At 37.2% G+C, this 27,861-nt stretch overlaps 1 protein-coding gene across 3 annotated transcripts in view; it reads left to right on the top strand.

Moving 5' to 3' along the window:
- The window catches only part of ATP2C1 (ATPase secretory pathway Ca2+ transporting 1), a 152,524-nt gene that overhangs the window by 90,135 nt on the left and 34,528 nt on the right, over positions 1 to 27,861 (top strand). For all 3 annotated transcript variants that reach the window (XM_065942785.1, XM_065942786.1, XM_065942787.1), the window contains 8 exons: positions 8,114 to 8,269; positions 9,305 to 9,373; positions 10,286 to 10,361; positions 13,044 to 13,110; positions 18,590 to 18,714; positions 25,300 to 25,397; positions 27,474 to 27,569; positions 27,658 to 27,747. In XM_065942785.1, coding sequence (XP_065798857.1) covers positions 8,114 to 8,269; positions 9,305 to 9,373; positions 10,286 to 10,361; positions 13,044 to 13,110; positions 18,590 to 18,714; positions 25,300 to 25,397; positions 27,474 to 27,569; positions 27,658 to 27,747 — 777 coding nt within the window. The remainder of the gene's footprint in view (positions 1 to 8,113; positions 8,270 to 9,304; positions 9,374 to 10,285; positions 10,362 to 13,043; positions 13,111 to 18,589; positions 18,715 to 25,299; positions 25,398 to 27,473; positions 27,570 to 27,657; positions 27,748 to 27,861) is intronic.

Genomic DNA, 27,861 nt, shown 5'->3' with positions numbered 1-27,861 from the left:
CTGTGCCTGTTGGCCATCAGTATGCCTTCTTTGGGAGATTGTGTGTTCAGATCCTTTGTTCATTTATTTTTTATTTTTGTTGTTATTATTTTTACTGAAATCTTTATTTCTTCACATGGCTTTAAACTAATGTATTTTATAAATTCTTTCCTTTCATTTTATCTGGAAGGGCTCTCAGTATTTCTTGTTGACATTTCTATTAGTGATGAATTTTCTTAGCTATTTAAAAAATAGGAATGTCTTAATTTTTCATTTTTGAAAGATAATTTTGCTGGATATATAATTCTGTTTGATTTTTTCCCCCTCAGTGCTTTAAATATGTCATTCTACTGGTTGTAGCCTCCATGGTTTCTGATAAGAGATGGGATGTTAATCTTCTTGAGAGTTCATTGTACACGTTGAATTGCTTTGTTGTTGCTGTTTTCAAGATTCTGTCTTTGTCTTTCAGCAGTTTGGTTGTAATATTTCTCAGTACAGATGTCTTTGAGTTTATCCTGTTTGGTGTGTATTTGTCTTCTTTGATGTGTAAATTCCTGTCTTTCATTCCATTTAGGAAGTTTTCATCTAATATTTCTTCAGATATTCTTTCTGCCCATTTCTAGGTACCCCCCCCCCCCCCCACTTCTTCTGGGATTCTTATAATGCTGAAATTGGTGTGTTTGATAGTGTTCCATAGATACTTAAGCTCTGATCATTTTCCTTCATTTTCTTTCTCTGCCTTTCAGACTGGTTAATTTCAATTGTCCTATCTTCAGATTTGCTCATCTCCACCCCCCCCCCCCCCACCTTTGTTCAGATCTGCTGCTGAGCCCCTCTAGTGAAATTTTCATGTATTATACCTTTCGGCATCAAGATTTCTTATTTTGTCCACACCACACTGCTTGTGGGATCTTAGTACCCTGACCAGGGATCAGACCCAGGCCCCTGGCAGTGGAAGTGCAAAGTCTTAACCATCAGGTCACCAGGGAATTCCTAGATTTCTTTCTTCCTTTTTTTTTTCTTCAACTTTTAAGTTTCCTTCTCTATTGATATTCTCTTTTTGTTCATTAATTGCTTTTCTGATTTCTTTTAATTCTTCATCCATGGTTTCCTTTTTGAGCACATTTAAGACAGTTGACTTAAGGTTTTTCTAGTAAGTCCGATGTCTGGCCTTCCTCAGGGATGGTTTCTGTCAATTTAGTATTTCCTGTGAAAGGGCCATACAACACATACTTATAATTATTTGTTGAAAAGTAGGTATTTGGGGTATTATGACATCGTAACTCTGTACATCAGGTTTGCTCCTTCCTTAGGGTCTGTTTTTGGTTGTTGAGGGCTGCAGCAGTCCAGTTTGTTTAGTGACTTTTCCAAATTGTTTTTACAAAGACAAGATTCCTTGTTGTTTGTGGCCCTGAAGTTTCTGTTTTATTATTTTCAGAGTCAGCCTTATCTATCTGAAGCCAAAAAACTGGGAGTAGGAGAGGGGAGTGCCACTCTCCTGCTCTTTCCAGCTTTTCTCTGAGTTGGAACACTTCATCACTGAGCTAGGCTGCCTACCACTCTGCCTTCATGCACCTTCACCTTCTTCTTGTGCCAGACTCAGATCTGTAGGGTCCTCTCAGGTCTTTTCTGAACTTGCTTCTGATTCTGGACATTACACTTTGTCTTCCTTGATATACATGGTGGCCCTTCCAAGCCTTTATTTCTTCAAAGAACTTCCACCTTAGTCTCTTCCTTTTCAATTTTTGGGTGTGTCTGCTGTGTTCTGTCCTTTGCCTGCTAGTATGTGTGTTTAATCTTTTGGCAAATTCCTGGAAAGCCACTCAAGCTGGAGTTAGGATGTGAAATAAAGGTCAGCCTCTGTACCAGTCCTTCAGGGAACTACCAGACAGGTCAGAACACACAACTTACAGTACTTTAGGAATAGGGTCCAGGAAAGAGGCTTCCATCCCCACTGCTGTTGCTGCTTCTCTTGGGAATGGGGACGAGCAGACAGGAAGATAAAAATGCCTATTTCTTCTTAAGCGTTTCCCTAGTTGATTTGTTTTTTATTCCAGAGTTCATTCTGTCAATTTTTGCCAGCTTATGATTGTTTTAGTGGAGGGACCAATAGTTTGAGTGCCCTGCTTTACTATTTTTTGTGATGTTATTCAGAATTATAAGTATTTATATTGACTTTAGTGTATTTTTTTGGCAGGTGTTTTGATAAATTGATTTCAGCATGTTGCCCCTCCTTATTGTGATTTGTCACTGAGACTTTGCTTTTAAATTTCTGAATTATTAAACTTATATGTCCACTTGTAAAAAAGAGCAGTTTACAAACATATTAAGAGATTTTAAACTAGCTGTCAAAAGAAATTAAGTTAGAATGTTGAAAAGGTTTATTTGTGGAATGTGGAAACATGCATATTCACTAAAAAGCTATTTGATGTAATCATGTGTGTTTGAGTTTGGAAAAGATGTGTTTATCATATAACTGAGAAAACCGGTCCATACTTAGAGCAATAAGACTGTTAGTTCTCTAAGACTTATTATTTAAATTGAAGCTCTGCTTAGTGTTTTATAGTTCAGTTGTTAAATAGTATAGTGAGCTGAAGAATGCTATTCATTTTAAAATGCTGAAGAGAAAGAGCTTCTTTTTTCCTCATTCAACTCAGTTTAGTTGCTCAGTCATGTCTGACTCTTTGTGACCTCTCATTAAGTCACTAGAATTTAAAAAGATTATATGGGTGGGTTAAAAGTGAGACTTAGTGTCCTTGTTTTAAGATTCTCAATTTACATTGGTGGGGAAGGACTGTTGCAAAAATAAGTTCCCTTTTAAAATTTTATTCTTTTTAACAGTCTTAGTGAAATATCCTATAAATCATTGTTAACTGAATTTATTGCCTTTAAATTGTTGGCAACTTGATTGAGTTGAATCTGTACTCTTAAGTCAGAGTTTGCAAGCATTTACCATAGGATCAAATTCATTTCTTGTAACACTTGGGTGGGTGGACTTTGATTAGTAAGCTAGAGCTCATGAAGAATTTTTAATTATATTTCCTTCATTTGAATAAACAGTAAGAGGAATCTTAATTTTTGACGGCATAAGTAAGAAATTTTATCATGATCAGGCAGTTGCAGATGACTATTTTGAAAAATACATTTCTGAGGAAAGAAACCCATTTCCAATTGCTTTTAATTCCAGACTCGAGGTGATTAACCTAGCAGCATACAGGATACCAAGATGTTCTTTAGTTTAAGAACTTATTTGTGGCTGGCAGTTGTACTGTATTAACTAATTTTTTTATAAGCAGTCACCTTTTGCTTTCCAGGAAATATTTGTGACTTTAGTTAGCATTTACCTTCTTTATGGACTGCTCTGGCGGCTCAGACGGTAAAGCGTCTGCCTACAATGCAGGAGACCCAGGTTCGATCCCTGGGTCGGGAAGATGCTCTGGAGAAGGAAATGGCAGCCCACTCCAGCACTCTTGCCTGGAAAGTCCCATGGACAGAGGAGCATGGTAGGCCACAGTCCATGGGGTTGCAAAGAGTCGGACACGACTGCGCGACTTCACTTTCCTTTGGCTTCCCTGGTGGCTCAGACGGTAAAGTGTCTGCCTGCAGTGTGGGAGACCCAGGTTCGATCCCTGGGTTGGGAAGGTCCCGTGGAGGAAGAAATGGCAACCCACTCCAGTACTCTTGCCTGGAAAATTCCATGGACTGAGGGGCCTGGTAGGCTACAGTCCATGGGGTCGCAGAGTCGGACACGACTGAGCAACTTCGCTTTACTTCTACCTTCTTTATCTCAAATGTTTTAAGGAATAATCTTGATATTTTAATCAACCATTTTAATTCTGTAGATGTTAAATATTCAGATTGTGGATTATGTATGCACCTTGATTCTTTTTTACAGCCTGCCTTTTGAACTGTGTTGGGTCTTATTTACATCTCCACCATAGTGCCTGAGGAAGCATAATCAGTTTCCCTTTTAACAACTCTTCTGAAGGTTTTATGTTTGGAGCTGGTTATTTCTTTGATTTCATTTTATCTTAACTTTCTCTCATGAATGCATTGGATAAATGACTCTGATATCTTTCTTTTCAGATGAATTAAATTGTGACTTTGTTAAACTGCAATCATTAGGCTTATCTGCCTTATTAAGTACTACCCTTCTTAGAAATGATTGCCTTCCCCTCATTCTTTCAAAACCTTTCTGTGAAAAGCAGTTGAGACTTATTGGTGACTCACAATCACCATTAAGAAAAACTACCTTGTCACTTAGAAAATATTCTTGTTCAGCAGACAGTTGAGAGTTATGCTATATTGTATGGTTTAGACAAATTTCATCGATAATGTATTGTTAATATTTTAAGTTTTACAAATTTATAATCATATAAGAAAAAACATAAGGGCCCAAAGCTCTCTTCTTTTCCACATTAGTTTGTATACTAAGACAGGGCTGTTGTATGAAAAATTACATGGCCTCTTTTCTGTAGAACTATCTGATTTGAATTAAAATTCTTACTCTCTTAAGCGATTATTGCACTACTAAGACTGACACAGAAGAGCTGGGTCCCTGACATAGTCAGTAAAGCCATGCTTCCTGCCTCTTCAAAAATTCAAATTATTTTTATATTCCTTGTCCCTACAGACACTCACCTAATGCTGGCATTTGTTCTTGTTTAAGATTTGCATTTAAAGTAAAAAGTCTTCAGTGGAAAAACGTAAATTTCACTTTTCTCACAGAGAAAGGAGTTCTTTTTATAACTTGTGTAGAAGTTTCTGGTTTTTTTTTTACATATTAGGTTTTTTCTAATTAAAAACTCAGAAAATTACAAGCATTAATGATTTTAGTAAAAGCATTAATGTAAAGGAGCTTGCTGAACCAAGAAAACTTTTTATTTTGATTTGGGATTTAGAAAAATAGGAGTTAATTTGTCAACATTTAGGTTTCATCTCCACAGCTTACTAACTGTATGGTGTTGGAGGAGGCCTTAATCCTTCAACAAGTCTGAAAATAGGGATACTACTACACTGGAAGGGCTGATGCTGAAGCTGAAACTCCAATACTTTGGCCACCTGATGTGAAGAACCAATCCGTTGGAAAAAGACCCTGATGCTGGGAAAGATTGAAGGCGGGAGGAGAAGGGGACGACAGGATGAGATGGTTGGATGGCATCACCGACACGATGGACATGAGTTTGAGTAGGCTCTGGGAGTTGGTGACGGACAGGGAAGCCTGGTGTGCTGCAGTCCGTGGGGTCACAAAGAGTTGGACACGACTGAGCGACTGAACTGAACTGAACTACTAGCGCTTGCCTCATTGGAGTTGCTAGTAGCTAAGTAACTGTTTGTAGTTAACTTGGTATAAGTATGTTGCTTGGTGCCTATCAGATAATGAGCAGCACAGTGGCAGCTGACTGTTTTTAGTGTTAGTATCATCTTTGAAGAAAAAGATCTAACTTTTTTCTTAGTGTCTTAGTCACTCAGTTGTGTCTGACTCTGACTTCATGGACCTTAACCTGCCAGACCTCTTTGTCCATGGGATTCTCCAGCCAAGAAGGCTGGAGTGGGCTGCCATGCCCTCCTCCAGGAGATCTTCTCTACCCGGGAATTGAACACATGTCTCTTAACTTCTCCTGCGTTGGCAGGCGGGTTCTTTACCATTAGTGCCACCTAGGCAGCCCTACTTTTTTTTTTTACTTATTAATAAAGTATGAAAAATCAGACAGTGCTAGGATTAATTTGGGAAGAAAAGTCAAATGTGTTCTTTTAATTTAAAAAATGGAAATAAAAAAATCCATTACCCTTTAGCATGGCAGGTGTTTTTTTTATTTGTAGTTGAGTTGGAGGAATGAACCCAAATTTGGGGCTTCCCTGGGGGCTCAGATGGTAAAGAATATGCCTGCAATTCAAGAGGCCTGAGTTTGATCCCTGGGTCAGGAAGATCCCCTGGAGAAGGAAATCAGGGCTCTGCAAAAGGCTCATCTGCTTTGAGAGCTTTTCTCTACCTAAAGTGTCACTCTCCATTTATACTATGTTATTTCTCCCCCTATATATTATGTTACATACACTTGTTTATTTTTTCAAATCATTTTCCCACTAGATTAAAAGCTGAGGACAGGACCTTTGTTTTGTTTACTCCTGATTGCCATTGGATGTGATATAGTACAGGGCCTGGGACATTATAAGCATTAGTAAATAACTTTTTAAATGAATAAGTCAAAGTTTTATTATGTAGGTGGGGGGAAAGAATCCATGAACTCGATTTTTAATAATTATTTTCCATGAGATTTTTAAAGGTATTTATGCTTATAACAAAATGACTCATTTAAAAAGATGAGATTTATTCCCCTTCCCCACCCTCTGAAAAAAGAAAAAAACAGGATTTAAATTTAGGATGGGCTTCCCAGGGGACTCAGTGGTAAAGAATCTGTGTGCCAGTGCAGGAGTTGAAAAAGACATAGATTTGATCCCTGGGTTGGGAAGATCCCCTGGAGTAGGAAATGACAACTGGGAAAATTGCATGGATAGAGGAGTCTGGCAGACTATAGTCCATAGGATCGCAGAGAGTCGGACACGATTGAGCACACAAATTCAGAGTACTTTGTACATAGTATGAATTGTCAGTCAGGAGGCCTGATTCAGAACACCAGGTCAGTTGATAATAGCAGTGAGACTGCACAATCATCTAATTGCTCTGGGTTTGTCTTATCTTGTTTTTTTTCTTGGATTTAACTCAGTGTCTGGTACATAGTTAAGGTAGTCGGTAAATGTTGGTTGGGTGAATGAATGAGTAAAATCATGAACCAGGTTGTAGTTTTCCAGAGATTGTCCTACTGATCCTTGAACAAGAGCTTCTGGAAAATAGATCAGAGATGTTTGCTGCTGCTGCTGCTGCTACTAAGTTGCTTCAGTCGTGTCTGACTCTGTGCGACCCCATAGACGGCAGCCCACCAGGCTCCTCCGTCCCTGGGATTCTCCAGGCAAGAATACTGGAGTGGGTTGCCATTTCCTTCTCCATCAGAGATGTTTGGGAAACACAATTCTATTGTTTCTTAGGCTTGAGCTTGCATCAGAATTACGTGGAGGGCTTGTAAAGGCAATCTGTTAGGTTCACTCTCCCAACTCTCTGCGGTAGGGCAGTAAATGTCTTAACAAGCTCTGAGGTGTTAGAGGTGTTGCTGGTTCTGCTAAGGCCACTCTTCCACAATCCCTGCTATATCTGTATTCCTTTTGAGGTGATTGACACTGATGCATTGCAGGTTTTGAGAAACAGTACAGTAAGGGAAGCTGTTTACCTCTTAATACAATGTTTCTAAAACTTACTTAACCATAGTACTCCTCCCTTGTGTGTATGTGTAAATATGTGTGTGTTGGTTTAACCAATGATCATCCGTCTATAACATTATAAACAATGCTTATTAACATCCTTGCAGTTACTGTTCTGTGGGCCATAGTCATAAACAGAGCTAGGTCACATCTGCAGTATTTTCCACATATAAAATGATGTTTGTTTTTTTCGTGCTTGGGTGGGTGAATTCTTAATTGTGTTACAAGTGCAGCCCTCAGTATTGAAGCCTATTGTAGAGTTGGGTGATGATATGATATTCATAATCTGTATGGAAACATTTATGTGCGTTTTTGATTCTTGCTGACATAAATTTAAAATAAATGTTAGGGATGTATAGCAAGAATTGATGAAAATTAAACCCAAATTATGAAAGTATTTCTTAGTACCTTTTATACCTTTTTAGTTATATTTCTCTTCTGTTACAGTTGGTTTAAACCTGCCAAATCCATTTTCAGGACTTTAGGATATGGCAAAATTAGGAAATAATTTTAGAAAACTCATGAGGGTTGAGTCTTCTCTAGATAGAGATTGTTTTAGCTAGTGTCTCCTTATCCCTATTTGTATTTTGAAGTTCAGGCTAATTTTGTCTCATGGGTCTGTCAACCTTGCAAGTCAGATTTTTTGACTTAGCTTCATTTTTAAATATGATTGTTGAATAATGGATATGGTAAAAGCTTTGGCTAATTTGTAATGGGGAGGATATTTGCAGAAGAAACGGTGATTAGACTCCTTGGATTTTAATTTTAGCAGAAAGAGTTTTCAGACTTGAACTGACTAGAGTGCTTTATGCTCCTCAAGGCTGTGGATCTTTCTGTTGATGAGTCCAGCTTGACAGGAGAGACAACACCTTGTTCTAAGGTGACAGCTCCTCAGCCAGCTGCTACTAATGGAGATCTTGCATCAAGGAGTAACATTGCCTTCATGGGAACACTGGTCAGATGTGGCAAAGCAAAGGTAAATTTCCGTTCTTGTTTTGAAGATAACAGTTGCTTTGTTTTCAACCATTTTCTCAGTTCTTTTGTTGGCTAATTTTATGTGGATCTTTTAAAAATACACGAGGAAGAAATAGCAGAATTGGACAGAGTCCTTGGCAGCTCTTTGTGCAGCTAAGGGTGAGCTGTGTCCCTGAGATACAACACAACCATAGTTCTTCCATTTGCCGGGGAATTTTATTTTTTTAGATAGAAACAGTGGCTTGTGGGTATGTTCACCATTGGTTGCATAAAATTTCGATTTAGTTGCTGTGGTACGAGCTCTAATGTTCTGGCTGTATATCACTCAGCTACTGGTTGATTTCAAATATTCTATTTACTGAATTCTGTGTCGTGCTGTGCTTGGCCACTCAGTTGTGGCTGACTCCCTGTGACCCCATGGACTGTAGCCTGCCAGGCTCTCTGACAGTGGGGATTCTCCAGTCAGGAATACCAGAGTTGGCTGCCATGCCCTCCTCTGGGGGATCTTCCCAACCCAGGGATTGAACCCCAGGTCTATACCACTGCAGGCAGATTCTTTACCATCTGAGGCACCAGGGAAGCCCAAGAATACTGCAGTGGGTAGTCTTTCCCTTCTCCAGGGAATCTTTTCCAACCCAGGAATCTTAGTGTGGTCTCCTGTGTTAAAGGCAGATTTTTTACCAGCTGAGCTACCAGGGAAGCCCTTACTGGATTCTAATATTACACCAATATAAAAGGCATTATTCAGTAGTATTTAGAGAGGAAACTACATTAAATGTCTGAGTAATAAGAAAGGTTCAAATTTCAGAAATATTAAGGGCCTCAGGACTGAGTCATTGATAAGTTTAATGAGGTGTTTGTTTTTAGGGATCTATAGTAACATCGGAAGTAAATTTCTGAAGGGAATCCTGGATATATTATGTCAGACATATTAACTATGGGTAGCTTTGGAGAAAAGAAATGAAGGGGTTTTGTTTTCATTTGAGAAAGGTGATTCCATCTGAATGTAAATATGATTTCTTGTTTTTTCCTTTAGGGTATTGTCATTGGAACAGGAGAAAATTCTGAATTCGGAGAAGTTTTTAAAATGATGCAAGCAGAAGAAGTGAGTATTTGGTTTGTTAATGTTTTGGTTTCAAATCTGAAATATTCTCCATTTTAAGTAGGGGAAAAGAGAATGTTGGAGGATTATTTTATTACTTTCAAAAGTAATATTTTATTCAGAGTATCAGTTGTCTGTGCTTAAAAGCATAATTGGAAAGTCTAATTAGAAGGGCTTGAATTAATATGGTTAATATTCTGAAACATTCTGATATTTATTCATTGTTTATAGGAGAAAAAGATTTATGGCCAATTATTTATAAGGCTTATTAGTTTTAGAAACTATCATATTAATTTTAAAGATTACTAAATAGTGTAGTTGTGCTTTATAACAAATCATCTACCAAAATTCCCAGCTTGACATAATCCCAGGTATCTGGAGAAAAAAATGATTGCAAAGTGAAATAAATAACTTGTACGATATCCTTGTTCAAGGATATTGAAAATCAGTTCTCTCATTTAAAATACCTCCTTATATATATAAAAAAGTACATTCTACAATATCATTTTCTCAGGTAACCTTCTGAGATTGCCGGATGTGCTGCAGTATGTAAAATCATCTCAGCCTTGGGATTAGAGGGGTTGCCAGAGACCAGGGAGCCAACAGGATAAAAAGATGGTTTACAGGCATGTTTGTGGATCTAGAAATGAGAAAGAGTACAAAAGTGAGGAGCAGCTGATGATATTGAAATCCTGTGGAAGCTGCTAGGCAGAATAGATTTTTCTCCAAAGAGGCATAGAGAGCATAGACCTTTTCAAATAAACAGGTTTTTAAAAGTCTAGGCCTCTAGGCCTCCCACTTTCCTTGCAGGAGTTGTGCATGTCATGAGTGTGTTAAGCACTTAGAGTCCCTGGCATCTATTAAAGCTGACTAAATTTAGGTAATTATGGTGACACTCTTCTCTAATTTGTCAAGGCACCAAAAACCCCTCTGCAGAAGAGCATGGACCTTTTAGGAAAACAACTTTCCTTTTACTCCTTTGGTATAATAGGTAAGAGAAGAGTGAGTATGTATATCTCATAATATTTACTTAGGTTTTCTTTTTTGAGTGGGAAGTGGGAATTAGGTACATACTTACAAAAATCCATTAATTCATTCATGCGTTAAGCTACTATTACTTTTTTTAAACTATTAAACTAATCCCCAGCCATTGTCCTTTTCTACAAAGATAGAAATCTGTAATTCCTATAATCAAAGAGCATTTCTATAAACATTTTAATATGTCTTTCTAGTCTTCAATAAAATATGATAGTATTGTTTTATGACTGCTTTTCTCTTTTGTTTCACGCATCCCATCATAAACATCTTGTCATTAAATAGATGCTCACCTTAAACAAATTTAAAGATTGTGTAGTATTCCATTGTGTGAATATATATATGAGTGTATGTATACATGCATAAAAAGTCAGCACTCTTTTTAGATGTTTGTGTAGGTTTTTAAAATTTTAAAAAATTGTAGAAGTGATTCTTCAGTGCTGGTATCTTGTTATAAACTACTCTTTATTTCATTAGGATAAATTCCTGAAAGTGATATTATTGGGTCAAAGAGTGGTGGTTTTAAAATTTTTGGTTTGTTTTTAAAGGCTTTTCTTTCCTGTTGCCAAATAATACCCTCCCTCAACAACAAAAAAAAGTGTCTCTTTTCCAGTACTGTTGCCAACTTTTTTATTTCAAAATTTATTATTTGAGAAACTGAACACTTTGTCATATGTATCTTAGTACTTTTTATTTTATTGTATTTTATGAACTGCCAGTCTGTTTCTTTTGTGGCTTAAGCCTTAGATTGGTCACACCTCTTTGCATAATTAGGATATTAATCCTTTTGTTGTTTAACTTAGAAATACATATTTTTTTTCTTGATTTTTAAGTTGCTTTTGAGGGCTGTATAATAAACTCAGTAGGGAGTTTATCACTCTCTTGCCTGAGATTCTGATCGTACCCTCCTTTTGATAATCTCTGCAGTTAGGTTTCTGTGTTCCATTCATAAAGGCTTTTCCAACCCCATGTGGAAAAATGTTTATTTAAACATCACTCTCTTACTTTTTACTTTTGACACGTAATTTTACTATTTTATTTAGAATCTATTTTAGTATAAAATTTAAGGTAGAGTTATTACTCTTTTACTCAAAAATTATTTATCTTGGTACCAGCAGTTCTGTATTCCATTCTTTGTTCATGGAGTTGAAATGACATCTTTATCATAGCATTAAACACAATTTTGGAGTCTTTTTCTTTAATTCTTCCACGATTTTGATTTTTCTTGCTAACTTTAAAAATAATGCGATTTTAAGACATTTCTGCTGTACAGTTGCAATAAAATAATACTTTAAGTATTAATTCTGTTGATCCATTTTTCATTATTGTAAGCAAAATAAAAGCTGGGAAGGTTATTTTGTTCACTTGTTTAAATGGTGTATCTCATAGCTTCCTTCATTTGGTTACTGCTATTTATTTTTTAGAATTTATAGTCAGTTTGATAAATTAAAAGGCAGTTAAGCCAATTAAACCTTTCCAGTTTATAGTAACACTTTACCATGAAACCACCTCAAGTTTTTTGAAAGAAAAATTTTCAGCTTTTTGCTTCCATGGTTCTAATATAATGCATTGGACATATTTTTTCTTGTTAGGATGGAATAGGAGAAGGGTCAAGATCAAAATCAAGGGTCAGCAGACTTTTTGGTAAAGGGACAGATTGTAAATATTTTAGCCTTTGGTTCATACTTTCAATGATGGAAATACTCAGCTCTTTTGTGAGTGCAAAAGCAACCACAACACAAATGGATATGGCTGTGTTCCAAAACACTATTTACAAAAACACATAGGAGGGGCACAGATTGTAGTTCGTTTGACTCTGGTATAATTCATCAGACATAATTCCTTTTATTAGGGTAGTGTTTGGGATGGGATCTGAGAAGATCACAATCTGGATCATTATTTTGTAATTGCAGAAAGATGAAGGAAATCTTGTTTTAAGTGTACATGTTGATCTAGAATACAAAGTTACTGTGTTTTATTAAAACTCTGATGCTGTGTTTTTCCTCACAAAAACAGTGGTACATCCCTTCCCCTCACCTTCTTTTTCAAAGATAAAGATTAAAGGAGAGAGTAAAGAATCAGTTGTTTGGTTTATATTGATTGCTTTTTAACTTTCAAATGCTGCAAAGGTAGTAATTTTTAAATGTTAATTGCTGTTTTAGCTGTCTTACGTCATCTTTGGGCCAAGTCCTAAGTACTTCTTGGTTTGCAGTACAAATTTAATGTGTAGTATCTGGGTATTGAGTTATGAGAAGTAAAGTTCTAGGGTTTATTTCTGCAAACCTCACAGTTAATAGAAAACCTACATGTATGTGCTGCCTTCTTTTTTTCCCCCATTGTACAAAAATACTGGTAATGTTCTCTTATATCGGGAACTTTCAGATATTATTACTTTAAAGGATGGGTGGCAGCAATGGCAGCAAAAGGTAAAACTGTAGGTGTGTGCATGCATACACAGCTTTAACCTTAATATTAATTTAATCTTCCCTCCTTAATGGAGTTTTGTAAAATCTTGCAACTGTGATCTGATAAACTTCTTTTATATCGACTTTTGCTGCTCTCAGCTTGTTACTCTGTCCCTTGTATGCTCAGGTGATTTTATATAAGAGGGGAAAATAGCTGTTTGATTCTGTTCTAGGTATCATCATGTTGGTTGGCTGGTTACTAGGAAAAGACATACTGGAAATGTTTACTATTAGTGTAAGGTAAGTTCTCATGGTTTGTTTATAATTTGTAGTCTTTTGCCTCTCATTTTTTTGTTTGGCATAGTTTATGTTTCATTATGGGTTTTATATGAGCACATAAGAGTATATTAACTGTACTTAAATATTAAGTTCAGAATTCATATATTGAAATGAGCTCTATGAAAACCTACATGTATGCAGTGGAAAAACTCCACACTACATATCTGATATTACCAACCAAATATCGCATTTTTATACTTAGACAATTAAGGATCACCAAACTGAAAACTAGGAGCATGAGAAAGAAAGATCACAATATGGAAACTGAATAATCAACTCAGAGGAAAACCAAATATGCAGGAATAGAAGAAAAATTGAAAATGAACAGAAAAGTGTTCATGTTTTCAGAATTGCACTTGTGACAAATTGCTGTAGAAAAGGATCACGGGGCCCACATTTTTTTTCTTTTTTAGTTATTAAGTTTATGATTTTTAAGAGACATCCCTGGTGGTCCATTCGTTAAGACTTTGCCTTCCAATGCAGGAGGTATGAGTTTGATCCCTGGTTGGGTGGCTAAGATCCCACATGCCTTGTGGCTAAAAAACCAGAACATTAACAATAGAAGCAATATAGAACAAATTCAATAGAGATTTTAGAAATGGTCTACATCAAAAAAAAAAAAAGATTATGATTACTGAAATTAAAAATTCAGCTTAAAAACTATAAGTCAAAATGATCTCCCCCAAATAGAATAAAATGTCCAAAACAGAGGAGATAAAAGTATCAAAGAGAATAATTGAATAAATGCCATATCTCAGTAAAAGTTTTAAAAAGAGATAAGAAGATATTATATAAGAAATGAAACAAGACATGAATCTTTATAGACTGAAGGGATCCTCCAGATGCCAAGCAGGAGGACCAGAACTCCAGCCTAGATACATCATTGTGAAAGTCAGGGAAACAGGTCAGGTCGTGTGTAAAGGAAGGAAATTTGGCTGGTATCACACTTCTCATCAGCGACTGCAGTTTCCATTACGGGGTGTGTTTAGTCTCCACTAAGATTTCAGCTCACAAGACTTTCCTAGGTCGTACCTGGTACCTGTGACCTGAACACCACAGGGCAGCTTCCTCTTCTGAGAGTGTTCCTGCAGCAGTTCAGACAAGCAGATGAGATGACCATGTGAGGGCAGGAGCTGTCCTGGGTTAAAATAAATGCCTCATATTCTGTAGGAGCCAACATCTCTGGAAACATACACTTTCCAGGATGCCTGCTAGGACCATTTCCAGTTATGAGAGTCACCACAATTGGGAAACCCAAAGCTATGGCTTCCTATAATATAGTTATAATTCTTCCAATCCATAGATAATTTATTGGTCAGGAGATCCTTTTATCGTAAGCAGTGATGCCTAGCAGCATAGTTGCCATACTGTTACCACTAAGGGAACAAAGCTAGAGATTTAACCAGATACAATCACTCAGGGAACAAAATTAGAGATTTAACCAAATATAGAAGGGAAAAAGGATTTTTTTAAACCTCCATCCACAGCCTCTTTGAATCAAATTAGAAGACAGTGGTGGTAATACAATTAAAACATGGAGGGAAGTGATTTTAAATCTGTAAATCTAGGACTAGCCAAAATATCAATTCAAGTAATTATAAATGGGTAAGCAAGAGGTCAGAAAATATATTCCTTACCTACTCTTGTATGAATTCTACCAAATCAATACTGAAAGAAAGGAAGACAATGTTGTATAGGGTGTAAGAAAAAGTGGAACTCACTCAGTCCTCTTAAGGAGAAATTCTGGATGACAGCTCTGTGATAGGTCTAGCAAGTAATATTTCAACTTTTAGAATAAAAACCAGTGGATTAAAAAAAAATCAAATGGAATAACTAGGATGAATAACTAGGAATAACTAGAATCAACAAGGAATAACTAGAATGAATAAGAAGTTAAAAGATGTTTGTGATAGAGTGAAGGAGTATAGTTTTTCTTTGGAGAAGCAAAAATGCAACTTGAAATTCTTGACTTCAATATATGTAAAGAAGCGTTGGGTTAAATATGAAATGAATTTAAAATTGGGCATGAATTTTATTAATCACTGGCATATCATCTATTGCACTCATATTTTTTAGAGTATTTTTTTAAGAGTACTTCGTGAAGATTAACACATCGTGACTTTTATTCCTCCCTCAGGATCCTCCAAGATATCAAACATTTAAACAGTTTCATTCTATTTTACAATGACCATAGGGGTCTATTGCATTTTTATAAATTTTAAAATACACATGGGGTCTCTAGTGACCTTACTTTTCCTGTCTTGAAATACCTTGCTTTCTTATTACTCTAATAGTAATTTTAACAAGTATTTCCAACTGTGCTAAAAATGAGTAAAGCAAGAGAAAGCAGAAGAATAAATAGCTTTTAAAACTACTGTCCAACTCTTTGTGACCCCATGAACTGTATATAGTCCAGGCCAGAATACTGGAGTGGGTAGCCTTTCCCTTCTTCAGGGGGTCTTCCCAACCCAGGGATCTAACCTAGGTCTCCCGCATTACAGGTGGATTCTTCACCAGCTGAAGCACAAGGGAAGCCTAGAATATTGGAGTGGGTAGCCTGTCCCTTCTGTAATAATAAATAAATCATTATTATTCTTTTATCCTTTAATTTTCTTGTTATTTTGCCCAAACTATTACATTATCATTTAAAAAGGTATAAAAGTAGTCTGGGGATAAAATTTTGGGTTTTTTTTTTTTGCATTCATTAAAATTGAGAAATTTAGTTAGTGGTTTTTTTTTTTTTTTTTTTTTTTTTACCATAATTGACAAAAGAGTTTTCATAATTATTACACAAACCAGAAGATGAATGCAAAGCAGCAACCACTCTAGGCTATAATGATGAAGGTGAAATTGAGTCATTATATAAGTGAAATCTCAGTACCGAACCTTTGAATGATTATGGTCTAGATTTTCTCAAACTCCTGAATTAGTGACTAAACTTCTTTTATTTTTATTTTTTTACCTGCGCTGTGTGGCTTGTGGGATCTTAGTTCCCTGACCAGACATTAAACCTGGGCCATGGCAGTGAAAGCGCTGTGTCCTAACCACTGGACCACCAGGGAATTCACTGAACTGCTTTATTTTTAAGGGTAAAGGGAGAGGGACAGGCATTCTCTTGTAGGTAATCATTCTATAGCAAGGAATTTGTTGTGTGGTATTGTGTTACAAAGAAGATGACTATCCTAAAAGTTATGCAGCATTTTCAGAAGTGTTACATTTTAGAGAGAGATGCAAACAGAGGAACCAGAATTGATAAACCTACAACCTGTTAAAAATGGTTTTTTAATTTGAAATCACTGTTTTGTAAAGTAAATATGTTCTAGGTTTATTCATGACAGTTCATGAGCAGTTGCATTCAAAGGACATTATCCAGTTCAGATATATATATACTGTCAAATCCAAGAGTACAGTTTGGGGTTAACATTCAAATAAAAATTTACAAGTTTTTCATAATCCATTCTGTTCCTTTGTAAGTTATTTATAAAACAGTTTAAATACAAAAGAATGAGAAGGTCCATTGGATCTAAAGTTATAAATGATGATAGCTGTCTTTGCTGATACAGTGAGAGTTAATGGAAGCATAAGTAAAGAAGTTTCTGTTTGTACTTAGAGGTTCAAAAGAGAAAATGAAGTATTAATGATAACACATATTTCTTGGTTATACAGTGTGTGTACTATTCAGCCAGTAATTATAAATATTATTTATTGGGTTTAGCTTTTAGAATCAACCTATAAAAAATTGATGATGGTTGTAGAACACGGTGTAATGATAGGCAAGTTAAAAGTGTGAAAGTGAAGTCGCTCAGTCGTGTCTGACTCTTTGCGGCCCCATGGACTGTAGCCTACCAGGTTCCTCCCATCCATGGGATTTTTCAGGCAAGGATAATGGAGTGGGTTGCCGTTTCCTTCTCCAGGAGATTTTCCTGACCAGGGATAGAACCTGGGTCTCCCGCCTTGTAGGCATACATTTTACCATCTGAGCCACCAGGGAAGTCCATTGGCAGCTCGGTGTAAACCCCCGACAGGGTTTCTACCATGAGCTGTACGAGGTCACTGTGGAACCGCCGAGCAGGGCTTCTCATTTGCTTCGCGCAGGGTGGGTCGTTCATTCACACAAGCACACTGTAGAGTTAGTAAAGTACAGCAGGAAACGTGTTTGTTAGGAGAACAAAGAACTAGAGCTCCAAGCCTCCTTACCTTGTCCTGAAGAATCTCAGACGAGTCCCCAAGATGAAAGGTTGCTGCTGAACCACAAAAGACGCTGGAATTCTTGGCCTCCAGAGGAGAAGAATTCAATCCAGGGCCAGTGACCAGGCTTGATTGCTCAGAGCTTTTGTGTAATAAAGTTTTATTAGAGTATAAAAGAGATAGAGAACATTTCTGACACAGACATCAGAAGGGGGCAGAAAGAGAGGCAAATTAGATCATGCTAAAGAAAAAGTTGGTAATAGAAATTGAGCAGTAGAGGAGAATGCAGGGAGCAGTGTTAGAATGAAGGATGGATGTGTACCTGTCCTCATCTGTACCAGAGTCAGGGGATAACACCTGGAATGGGACAAGTAGAGTTTTAATTTGAAGGTTTTTTTTTTTTAATATTATGAAGGGAAATAATGAACTAATTTTTTGTTGTGATAAAATGCACATACCAATAAAATATTTCGTCTTAAAGTATGCAGTTCAGTGGTGTTAAGTACATTTATATTGTTACCACCATCACCAGCATCTAGTGTTGGAACTTTTGAATCACCCCTGAAAGAAAACGCTGTGCCTGTTCATTCCCCACTCTGCCCTCTCCTTGCCCACTGGTAGCCACTAAACAGACTTCTGTCTTTTTGGATTTGCTTATTCCTGACATCTCATATAGGTGAAATCTTGCAACATGTGTCCTGCTGCTTTCCTTAGCTTGATGTTTTCAAGGTTTTTCCATTTGTAGCATGAATCAGTACTCTATTCTCTTTTATGTGCTCCCGTGTACAGGCACACGCCACAATTTACCATTCACCAATTGATGAACATTTGGGCTCTTTCCATCTTTTCAGTATTGTGAATAATGCTGCTGTGAACATTCATGTACAAGTTCTTGTGTGAACACCTGTTACTATATTTATAGATGAGGAAACTCAACTATGGGGTGGAGGCATAATAGCTTAAATTCACACAGGTAAAAATTGAAGCTTGGAGTAGATATCTAGGCAGTGTGGTGTAAGAATGTATATTCTTTAATCACTGTGCTTAATCTGGTAGCTTGTAGGTGGCCAATAAATGTTAATCAATTTTTCTTCATACTAAGGCCTTTTATGGGTTTGACAGCATTAATTTTACATTATTTAGTCTCTAAGTCTACATTACATTATTTAGTCTCTAAGTAACAGCTAATTGAAATTATTATTGTGGGTACTACTGAATTTATACTTAAATGCTATGTCTTTATTGGCTACAGTTTGGCTGTAGCAGCAATTCCTGAAGGTCTTCCCATTGTGGTCACAGTGACTCTAGCCCTTGGTGTTATGAGAATGGTGAAGAAGAGGGCGATTGTGAAAAAACTACCTATTGTTGAAACTCTGGGTAAGTCTCTGGTTAGAGCATACTTGTCCACTGACATGTTAGTTTACATTAGCAGAGATCTTAGGGTTTTATAGCTTTTGTCTTAGAGGTTTACATGGTGGTGGTGGACATAGAGCAATGTTGAGTATGGTTTTACTAACCAAAAAAGGTCATTAAAAATTCATATCACTCAGATAAGGGAAACTTTAAATCTTTCTGCATCATGGAATGTTCTAATGCTTAAATCATGTTTTAAAAAAATAGTGACTTTCAGTTCAAGATGGCAGAGTAGAAGGAAATGCACATGCTCTTCTCCTGTGTGAGCACCAAAATTGCAACTAGCTGTTGAAGGAGGACACTGGAACCCAGCAAAAAAAGATATCCCACATTCAAAGACAAATAAGCCACAATAAGACGGTAGGATGGCACAATCATGATAAAAATCAAAGCCCATACCTGCTGGGTGAGTGACACACAGTGTGGAGAACAATAATACAAAGAAGTTCTTGCACTATTGTGAAGGTTCTGAACCCCACATCAGGCTTCTGACCCTGGGGATCCGACAAAGGGATGGGAATTGATAGCTTATGGTGGACGGTTCAGATTCGTGATCTCTGAAGGAGACAGTTTTGCTTCAGAACCAGAGACTTGTCTTCAGTCACTCAAAACTTGGTGTGGCAAAAGATTTATTACAGTAAAAAAAAAAAGGGATAGAGAAAGCTTCTGACACAGACATCAGAAGGGGGCAGAGAGTGTCTCATAGGCTAGTCTTATCAAGGCCTTACATATGTTCTGGTTACTTTTTTGTTGGTTACTAACGACAGAAAGGTCTTACCAGACCCACTCCCACGAGATACATCTTAAGATAACAGGATTAAAGATCTAAATGTAAGACCAGAAACTCTAAAACTCCTAGAGGAGAACATAGGCAAAACACTCTCTGACATAAATCACAGCAAGATCTTCTATGACCCACCTCCCAGAATATTGGAAATAAAAGCAAAAATAAACAAATGGGACCTAATGAAAATTAAAAGCTTTTGCACAACAAAGGAAACTATAAGTAAGGTGAAAAGACAGCCCTCGGATTGGGAGAAAATAATAGCAAATGAGGAAACAGACAAAGGATTAATCTCAAAAATATACAAGCAACTCCTGAAGCTCAATTCCAGAAAAATAAATGACCCAATCAAAAAATGGGCCAAAAAACTAAACAGACATTTCTCCAAAGAAGACATACAGATGGCTAACAAACACATGAAAAGATGCTCCACATCACTCATTATCAGAGAAACGCAAATCACAACCACAATGAGGTACCATTACACGCCAGTCAGGATGGCTGCTATCCAAAAGTCTACAAGCAATAAATGCTGGAGAGGGTGTGGAGAAAAGGGAACCCTCTTACACTGTTGGTGGGAATGCAAACTAGTACAGCCACTATGGAAAACAGTGTGGAGATTTCTTAAAAAACTGGAAATAGAACTACCATATGACCCAGCAATACCACTTCTGGGCATACACACTGAGGAATCCAGATCTGAAAGAGACACGTGCACCCCAATGTTCATCACAGCACTGTTTATAATAGCTAGGACATGGAAGCAACCTAGATGCCCATCAGCAGATGAATGGATAAGGAAGCTGTGGTACATATATACCATGGAATATTACTCAGCCGTTAAAAAGAATTCATTTGAATCAGTTCTAATGAGATGGATGAAACTGGAGCCCATTATACAGAGTGAGGTGAGCCAGAAAGATAAAGAACATTACAGTATACTAACGCATATATGCGAAATTTAGAAAGATGGTAACGATGGCCCTATATGCAGGGCAGAAGAAGAGACGCAGAAGTACGGAACAGACTTTTGAACTCTGTGGGAGAAGGGGAGGGTGGGATGTTTCGGAAGAACAGTATGTATATTATCTGTGGTGAAACAGATCACCAGCCCAGGTGGGAGGCATGAGTCAAGTGCTTGGGCCTGTTGGGCTGGGGGGATCCAGAGGAATCGGGTGGAGAGGGAGGTGGGATGGGAGACCGGGATGGGGAATTCGTGTAGCTCTATGGCTGATTCATATCAATGTATGACAAAACCCACTGAAAAATAAAAAAATAAATTAAAAAAAAAAAAAAAAAAAAGATAACAGGATTAGTCAGGAGGTTCTTCAGAAGGGGAAACATGTTCTGGAGCAAGATGCATTGTTATTACATAATCATTAGTACAGAGTTTAAGGAAAAACATACCCTTGAGTAAGATGAGTTGTTTTCTTGTGTAATCATTAGCTCTGGGCTTAAAGAAAGTTAGTCTAAGAAGAAATAGATTGTTGCCATAACAACTCAAAGCTTAAGAAAAAAACATCTTACATGACTAGGATGAAGGAATGTAGAGGAAAAAATAGTTTGTCCCTTTCTCCTCCTTGAGGACCCTGGACTCCTTATCAATCTACCTAGGAATTAACTCAGAATCCCCAGGTAATCTGACTTTGAAGGCCAGAAGGATTTGATTATAGGACTTCCACAGGACTGGGGGAAAGAGAGACTCCAGTTTTGGAGGGCACAGAGAAAATCTTGGCCTGCATCAAGACCCAGAGGAAAGGAGCAGTGACCCCATAGGAGACTGAACCAAAAATTCCCACTAGTGTTGGAGGGTCTCCTGTGGAGGTGTGGGTGGGGGCTCACCACAGGGATGGGGTCACTGGTAGTAGCAGTCGGGGAAGGTTCCCTCCTTGGGCTAATTCCCCTTGGAGGTAACTATTAACCCTACCGTAGAGCCCTTAGATACTAGGGCTGGGTAACCTCAGGCCAGATAACTACCAGGAAGGGAGACAACCCCAAAAGTTGGATTAATGCTTTACTGAACAAGGCTCTGCCCACCAGAGCAAGACCCAGGTTTTCCCACTGCCAGTCCCTCCCATCAGGAAGCTTACACAAGCCTCTTAGTCTCTTCCATCAGTAGGCAGACAGAAGAAGCAAGAAGAACCACAGTCCCACAGCAGCTAAAACAAAAACCACTTTAGAGAAAGTTAGGATGAAAAAGTAGAAAGTTATGTCCCAGATAAAGGGACAAGATACAATCCCAGAAAAACAACTAAATGAAGTGGAGATAGGCAATCTTCCAGAAAAAGAATTCAGAATAACGATAGTGAAGCTGATTCAGGATCTCGGGAAAACAATGGAGAAGATGCAAGAAATGTTTACCAAAGACCTAGAAGAACTAGAGAACAAGCAAACTGACATGAATAATACACAAGAAGGAATCAATAGCAGAGTAACTGAGGCAGAAGAATGGATAAATGACCTGGAGGACAGAATGGTGGAAATCACTGCCACAGAACAGAATACAGAAAAAAGAATGAAAAGAAAGAAAGACAGCCTAAGAGACCTCTGGGACAACTTAAATGCACCAACATTCTCATTACAGGGGTCCCAAAAGGAGAAGGAAGAGAGAAAGGACCTGAGAAATATTTGAAGAGATAATAGCTGAAGACCTCACTAACATGGGAAAGGAAGTAGTCAACCAAGTCCAGGAAGCACAGAGAGTCCCAGGCAGAATAAAGCCAAGGAGGAACACACAAAGACAGACAAAAATTAAAGACAGAGATAAAATATATTAAAAGCAACAAGGGAAAAATGACAAATGTCACACAAGGGAACTTCATCAGGCTATCAGCTGAAATTCTCAAAATTTCTCAAGCCAGAAGGGAATGGCACCATATTTAAAATGATGAAAGGGAAGAACTTGCAACCAAGAACACCCAGCAAGTTTCCCCTTCAGATTTGAAGGCAAAATCAAAAGCTTTCCCAGACAGTTCAGAAGTTCATTCGCTTAGTCGTGTCCGACTCTTTGCGACCCCATGAACTGCAGCACGCCAGGCCTCCCTGTCCATCACCACTCCCTGTCCATCACCAACTCCCAGAGTCCACCCAAAGCCATGTCCATTGAGTCGGTGATGTCATCCAACCATCTCATCCTCTGTCGTCCCCTTCTCCTCCTGCCCTCAATCTTTCCCAGCATCAGGGTCTTTTCCGATGAGTCAACTGTTCTCAACAGTTGGCCAAAGTATTGGAGTTTCAGCGTCAACATCAGTCCTTCTAATGAACACCCAGGACTGATCTCCTTTAGGATGGACTGGTTGGATCTCCTTGCAGTCCAAGGGACTCTCAAGAGTCTTCTCCAACACCACAGTTCAAAACCATCAATTCTTCGGTGCTCAACTTTCTTTATAGTCCAGCTCTCATATCCATACATGACCACTGGAAAAACCATAGTCTTGACTAGACGGACCTTTGTTGACAAAGTAATGTCTCTGCTTTTTAATATGCTGTCTAGGTTGGTCATAACTTTCCTTTCAAGGAGTAAGCATCTTTTAATTTCATGGCTGCAGTCACCATCTGCAGTGATTTTGGAGCCCAGAAATATAAAGTCTGACACTGTTTCCACTGTTTCTCCATCTATTTGCCATGAAGTGATGGGACCGGATGCCATGATCTTAGTTTTCTGAATGTTGAGCTTTAAGCCAACTTTTTCACTCTTCTCTTTCACTTTCATCAAGAGGCTCTTTAGTTGTTTTTCACTTTCTGCCATAAGGGTGGTGTCATCTGCATATCTGAGGTTACTGATATTTCTCCCAGCAATCTTGATTCCAGCTTGTGCTTCCTTCAGCCCAGTGTTTCTCATGATGTACTCTGCATACAAGTTAAATAAGCAGGGTGACAATATACAGCCTTGATGTACTCCTTTTCCTATTTTGAACCAGTCTGTTGTTCCATGTCCAGTTCTAACTGTTGCTTCCTGATCTGCATACAGGTTTCTCAAGAGGCAGGTCAGGTGGTCTGGTATTCCCATCTCTTTCAGAATTTCCCAGACAAGCAAAAGTTAAAAGAATTCAGCACCACCAATCCAGCTTTACAACAAATACTAAAGGAACTTCTCTAGGCAGGAAACACAAGAGAAGGAAAATACCTACAGCAAATAAATCCATAACAATTAAGAAAATGGTAATAGGTTTATACATATCAATAATTACCTTAAATGTAAATGGATTAAACGCACCAACCAAAAGACACAAACTGGCTGGGTGGATGAAGACATGTGCATGTATGCACTTCCACTTACCACATCACTCTGCTTGACACCCCACCCCCCAAATTGTATGTAATTATTTTATATTGTTAAATTAATCATGTTCCCATTATGGCTTGCAATTGTAGTTATCTTTTATTTTTTGTCTGGCTATTGAGTATGAAAACTGATAAACACCTTTTACTGTTGTGATTATGTAACTGTTAATACCTTTGTATCATGATTGGTCAACAGAAGAATAGTAGAGCTCTATATCACGAACATTAGGCTCCATTAGAAAAATGTATGATCACTTTTTAAAATTCAGATGCATATCAGAATTATCTTGAAATTTTTTGAAAAATCCAAATGCTCAGGTATTGCTTTTTATCTCCAGAGCTCGAGATAAATTTCAAATAAGCAGTCATGTTTAAAAACAACTGGACTATATGATGATCTTACCTAGTTTTTTTCACTTTCTCTATTTCAGATTAATTGCTCCCATTTCATTTAGTTTATGTTCTCCAATATCTCCAGTATTTTTTGGATGTTCTTTTTCAAGTTTTTATCAAACATTGTAGAAAAGCTTTTGTATACATAATATATAGTATATATGCTTTATAGTTTTTTTAGCATAACATGAAATTTTGCCCAGTTAAAAAAATTACAACATTTTGGTTCTGTTTCTTTGACTTATTATGAATAGAATGCTAGATTTCTAATTAAAAAACAGTTATATAACAAGCTGCAAAGGTGTACTATATAGCATAAGGAATCATAGTCAATATCTTGTAATAACCTATGATGGACAGTAATTTAAAAAATGATAAATGTGTATTTGTATAACTGAACCACCTTGCTATGTACTTGAAACATTGTAAGTCAACTATACTACAATAAAATATATATATATATATTAAAATGAAGTAACATGAAACTGTGGAATTACAGAGAATTATTCTTGTTTGACATCTCAAGAAAAATAATTGATAATGATAGATCCTAAACTGTCATTCTTGAATTTATTAAGAACAGTAAGTATACAATAGTTACATTGCTATAATGTAATTTTATGTAAGATATGAAAATTGTGGTAACTTGATGTATGTTATGAAGCTTCTTTTTATTTAGGAATTCAAAAATGTTAAATTTAGCTTCTAGTTTGTAGTTTAATATTGAGAAGGCAAAAACTCATTAAAATACTGGCTGAAAAATTACATGAGTTTATATTTAGGTAACCTTGAAACGTTCTAGAAAATGTAGTATATAAAGTTGCTATGTAGAGTTGATATCAAGTAGCTTTGTAGAAATTCAACTAAATAAAACAAAATCAGCATTTATCAGTATCTTTTTAATTCCAGAAACTACCTTGTGATAAAGTAAATATGATTAGAGAAAACAACCTAAAGTTATCCATGAGCTTGAGTTTTACAATATTCAGAGAAGCAAGGCAGTTTTCTAGAGTCTTTAATTTGTTTTCAATGTGAACTTTCTTTTTTTTTTAATGACTCTTGGTGACTCATGGTGATTTATTCTTCAGGTTGCTGTAATGTGATTTGTTCAGATAAGACTGGAACGCTGACCAAGAATGAAATGACTGTTACCCACATATTTACTTCAGATGGCCTGCGTGCTGAGGTACTCTGTAGATGTTTTTTTTAACAGAATTCCTTTTTAGGAGTCTTGGTGTTTAGCATTCCTAACCATTCTGGTGTCTTCACAAGGGTGCAAGTTAGTTGACAACTGAGTATTTTTCCACCCCATGTGATTCTCCCAAGTCTTGATCCTGCTCCAGCTGTGCAGTGCAGATATGTTGATCTCCCTCAACACCTTTCTGTCTGTCTCTCTACATCCATCTGTTACCAGACTCTGGACCCTTGCTCTGTCTGCAGCAAGGGAACCTCTCAGAATTCCCTAAATGAAGATACTTTAGTGGCTTCCCATTATGACCAGGGTCCTGAAGTGGGACTACTCATGGCTCTGTGGGTTCTGTCCCATACTTCCTTCCCCAGTCTGTATCTCTCCTTGGCTTTCCATAGACCAAGTACACTGACTTTATGGTTCTTGCAGTGTGACAGAATTCCTCCTACTTAAGGACCTTTGGTGCTGTTCTCACTGTTTAGGACAGTTTAATGCCTCTTCATTCTTTGCACCTCACTTCTAACCCATTTCTTCAGAAGAGCTTTGCTGATCACCTAGAACTCATCCTGTGTTACATGTTTTCATAGCTCCCTACCTGTTTGTTTAGGTGAAATCCTCTGTCTCTCTTCCCATGATACCCTGAGCATAATAGAGCAGAAACTCTGGTGCCCAACACAGGGTCTGCTTTGTACTAGTACATGTTGAAAGAATAAATGAATGCATGAATTATTCTACTTTAAAAATTGTATATGAATGGCCTCTGAAGTGCATGTTAGTGTATGTGCATTGGTTAATTTTGAAGCTGTATGAGGACACGTTTTAGTCTTAGCTCATCGTGGCAGAATTTCTGACTGGAATTTATATTAATACTACTTGTTATGGGAACAGTATTTTAAAATGTATTTATAGCCAGCTCTGTGAGCAAAGGAAGAATTTCACAAAGTAACAGAAGTTGTACTTGGGTCTGTTTAATTCTGTTTTACTAGGCCTTAAAATGAGACTGTATACTTAGGATGTTAGATTTGCTTAGGATACCCAGTGCTGTGTTGTTGGATGTGTCTTTTCTGGATGATTCGGAAGGGTCATTGGGTTTACTTGTGCTTATATGGTCCATGTATGAAAGGTAGGATATAAATTTATCTTTTGTTCTAAGCCCAGAATTTTGTATGTCAAGCATTAACTGTTAATTCCCTTAAACTGCCTTATTTTATTCGTGAAATTTAACTTGTATTTGGCTTGGCTTGTTGTCGCCATATATAAGTATCTGACTTGTCTCTGTCTCTGATTTTTAAAATTGGTGGGTATCATACTATGTTAAAGTAATTGGAGAGTGCTAGGGTAAATCATTTATCTCTGAGCCTTGAATATTTACAAAAAGAACTTTGTTTTTGTCTAGGTCATAGGTTTGTCCTGAATGTTAAATGTAATAGATTGGAATTCTTTGTAAATTGTAGTGTTATATAAATGTAAGACTTCCCTGGTGATTCAGATAGTAAAGAATCTTCCTGCAATGCAGGAGACCTGAGTTCAATCCTTGGGTCAGGAAGGTCTCCTAGAGAAGGGAATGGCAACCAACTCCAGTATTCTTGCCTGGAGAATTACATAGACAGAGGAACCTGATGGGCTACAGTTCATGAGTCACAAAGAGATGGACACAACAGTGACTAACACACACACACACACACACCTATAAATGTAATGTTGTATAAATTTAAACACATATATAGAGATTTTCATGGTTTAGTTTCCCTTTTTATAGTATGTTTTAAGTAGAAGCAATAGAAGGTTATATTAATTATATTAGGAATTATATTGTTTACTTACAATGTACTATGTATTATAATTATTAATTAGCATAATAGTTAATTATTTATATGGAATTAACTGTAGGTTTATCATTGTGGTGAAAATTACTATCTATTCCTTTTACTATTAAATGTTCTTTTAGATAAATGTAAATGCTTTTCTACATTTAATAGTGTCATGATGAACACAGCTCATCAGTTTTCTGTTTTCATAAGTATTGTCACTGCCTACTGTAGTGTATTATTGACTCTACTTTATGTTCCTTAGGTTACTGGAGTTGGCTACAATCCATTTGGGGAAGTGATTGTTGATGGTGATGTTGTCCATGGATTCTATAACCCATCTGTTAGCAGAATTGTTGAGGTAAATACTGCTTTCTTTATAAGAAAGTGGTTTTCTTCATGCTGACTTAGGATGCAGTGATGGGTTCATAGTTGTGTATTTCTTTTAGGCTGGCTGTGTGTGCAATGATGCTGTAATTAGAAATAACACTCTAATGGGGAAACCAACGGAAGGAGCCTTAATTGCTCTTGCAATGAAGGTATGTGCCGGGTCCTCTCTTCTTTGACATGTGAAAACGTCACTCTCACAAGAGAATATGAAGCCATGGATTTGAGTATCGCTGACTTTTAGGTGTGGAGTGAAGAAGATGCAC

The sequence above is a fragment of the Muntiacus reevesi genome, chromosome 8, assembly GCF_963930625.1.
Source record: "Muntiacus reevesi chromosome 8, mMunRee1.1, whole genome shotgun sequence".
In the NCBI taxonomy this organism is placed as follows: domain Eukaryota; kingdom Metazoa; phylum Chordata; class Mammalia; order Artiodactyla; family Cervidae; genus Muntiacus; species Muntiacus reevesi.
The sequence above is the reverse complement of the archived record's forward strand: the minus strand, read 5'-3'. Positions and strand labels throughout refer to the sequence as shown.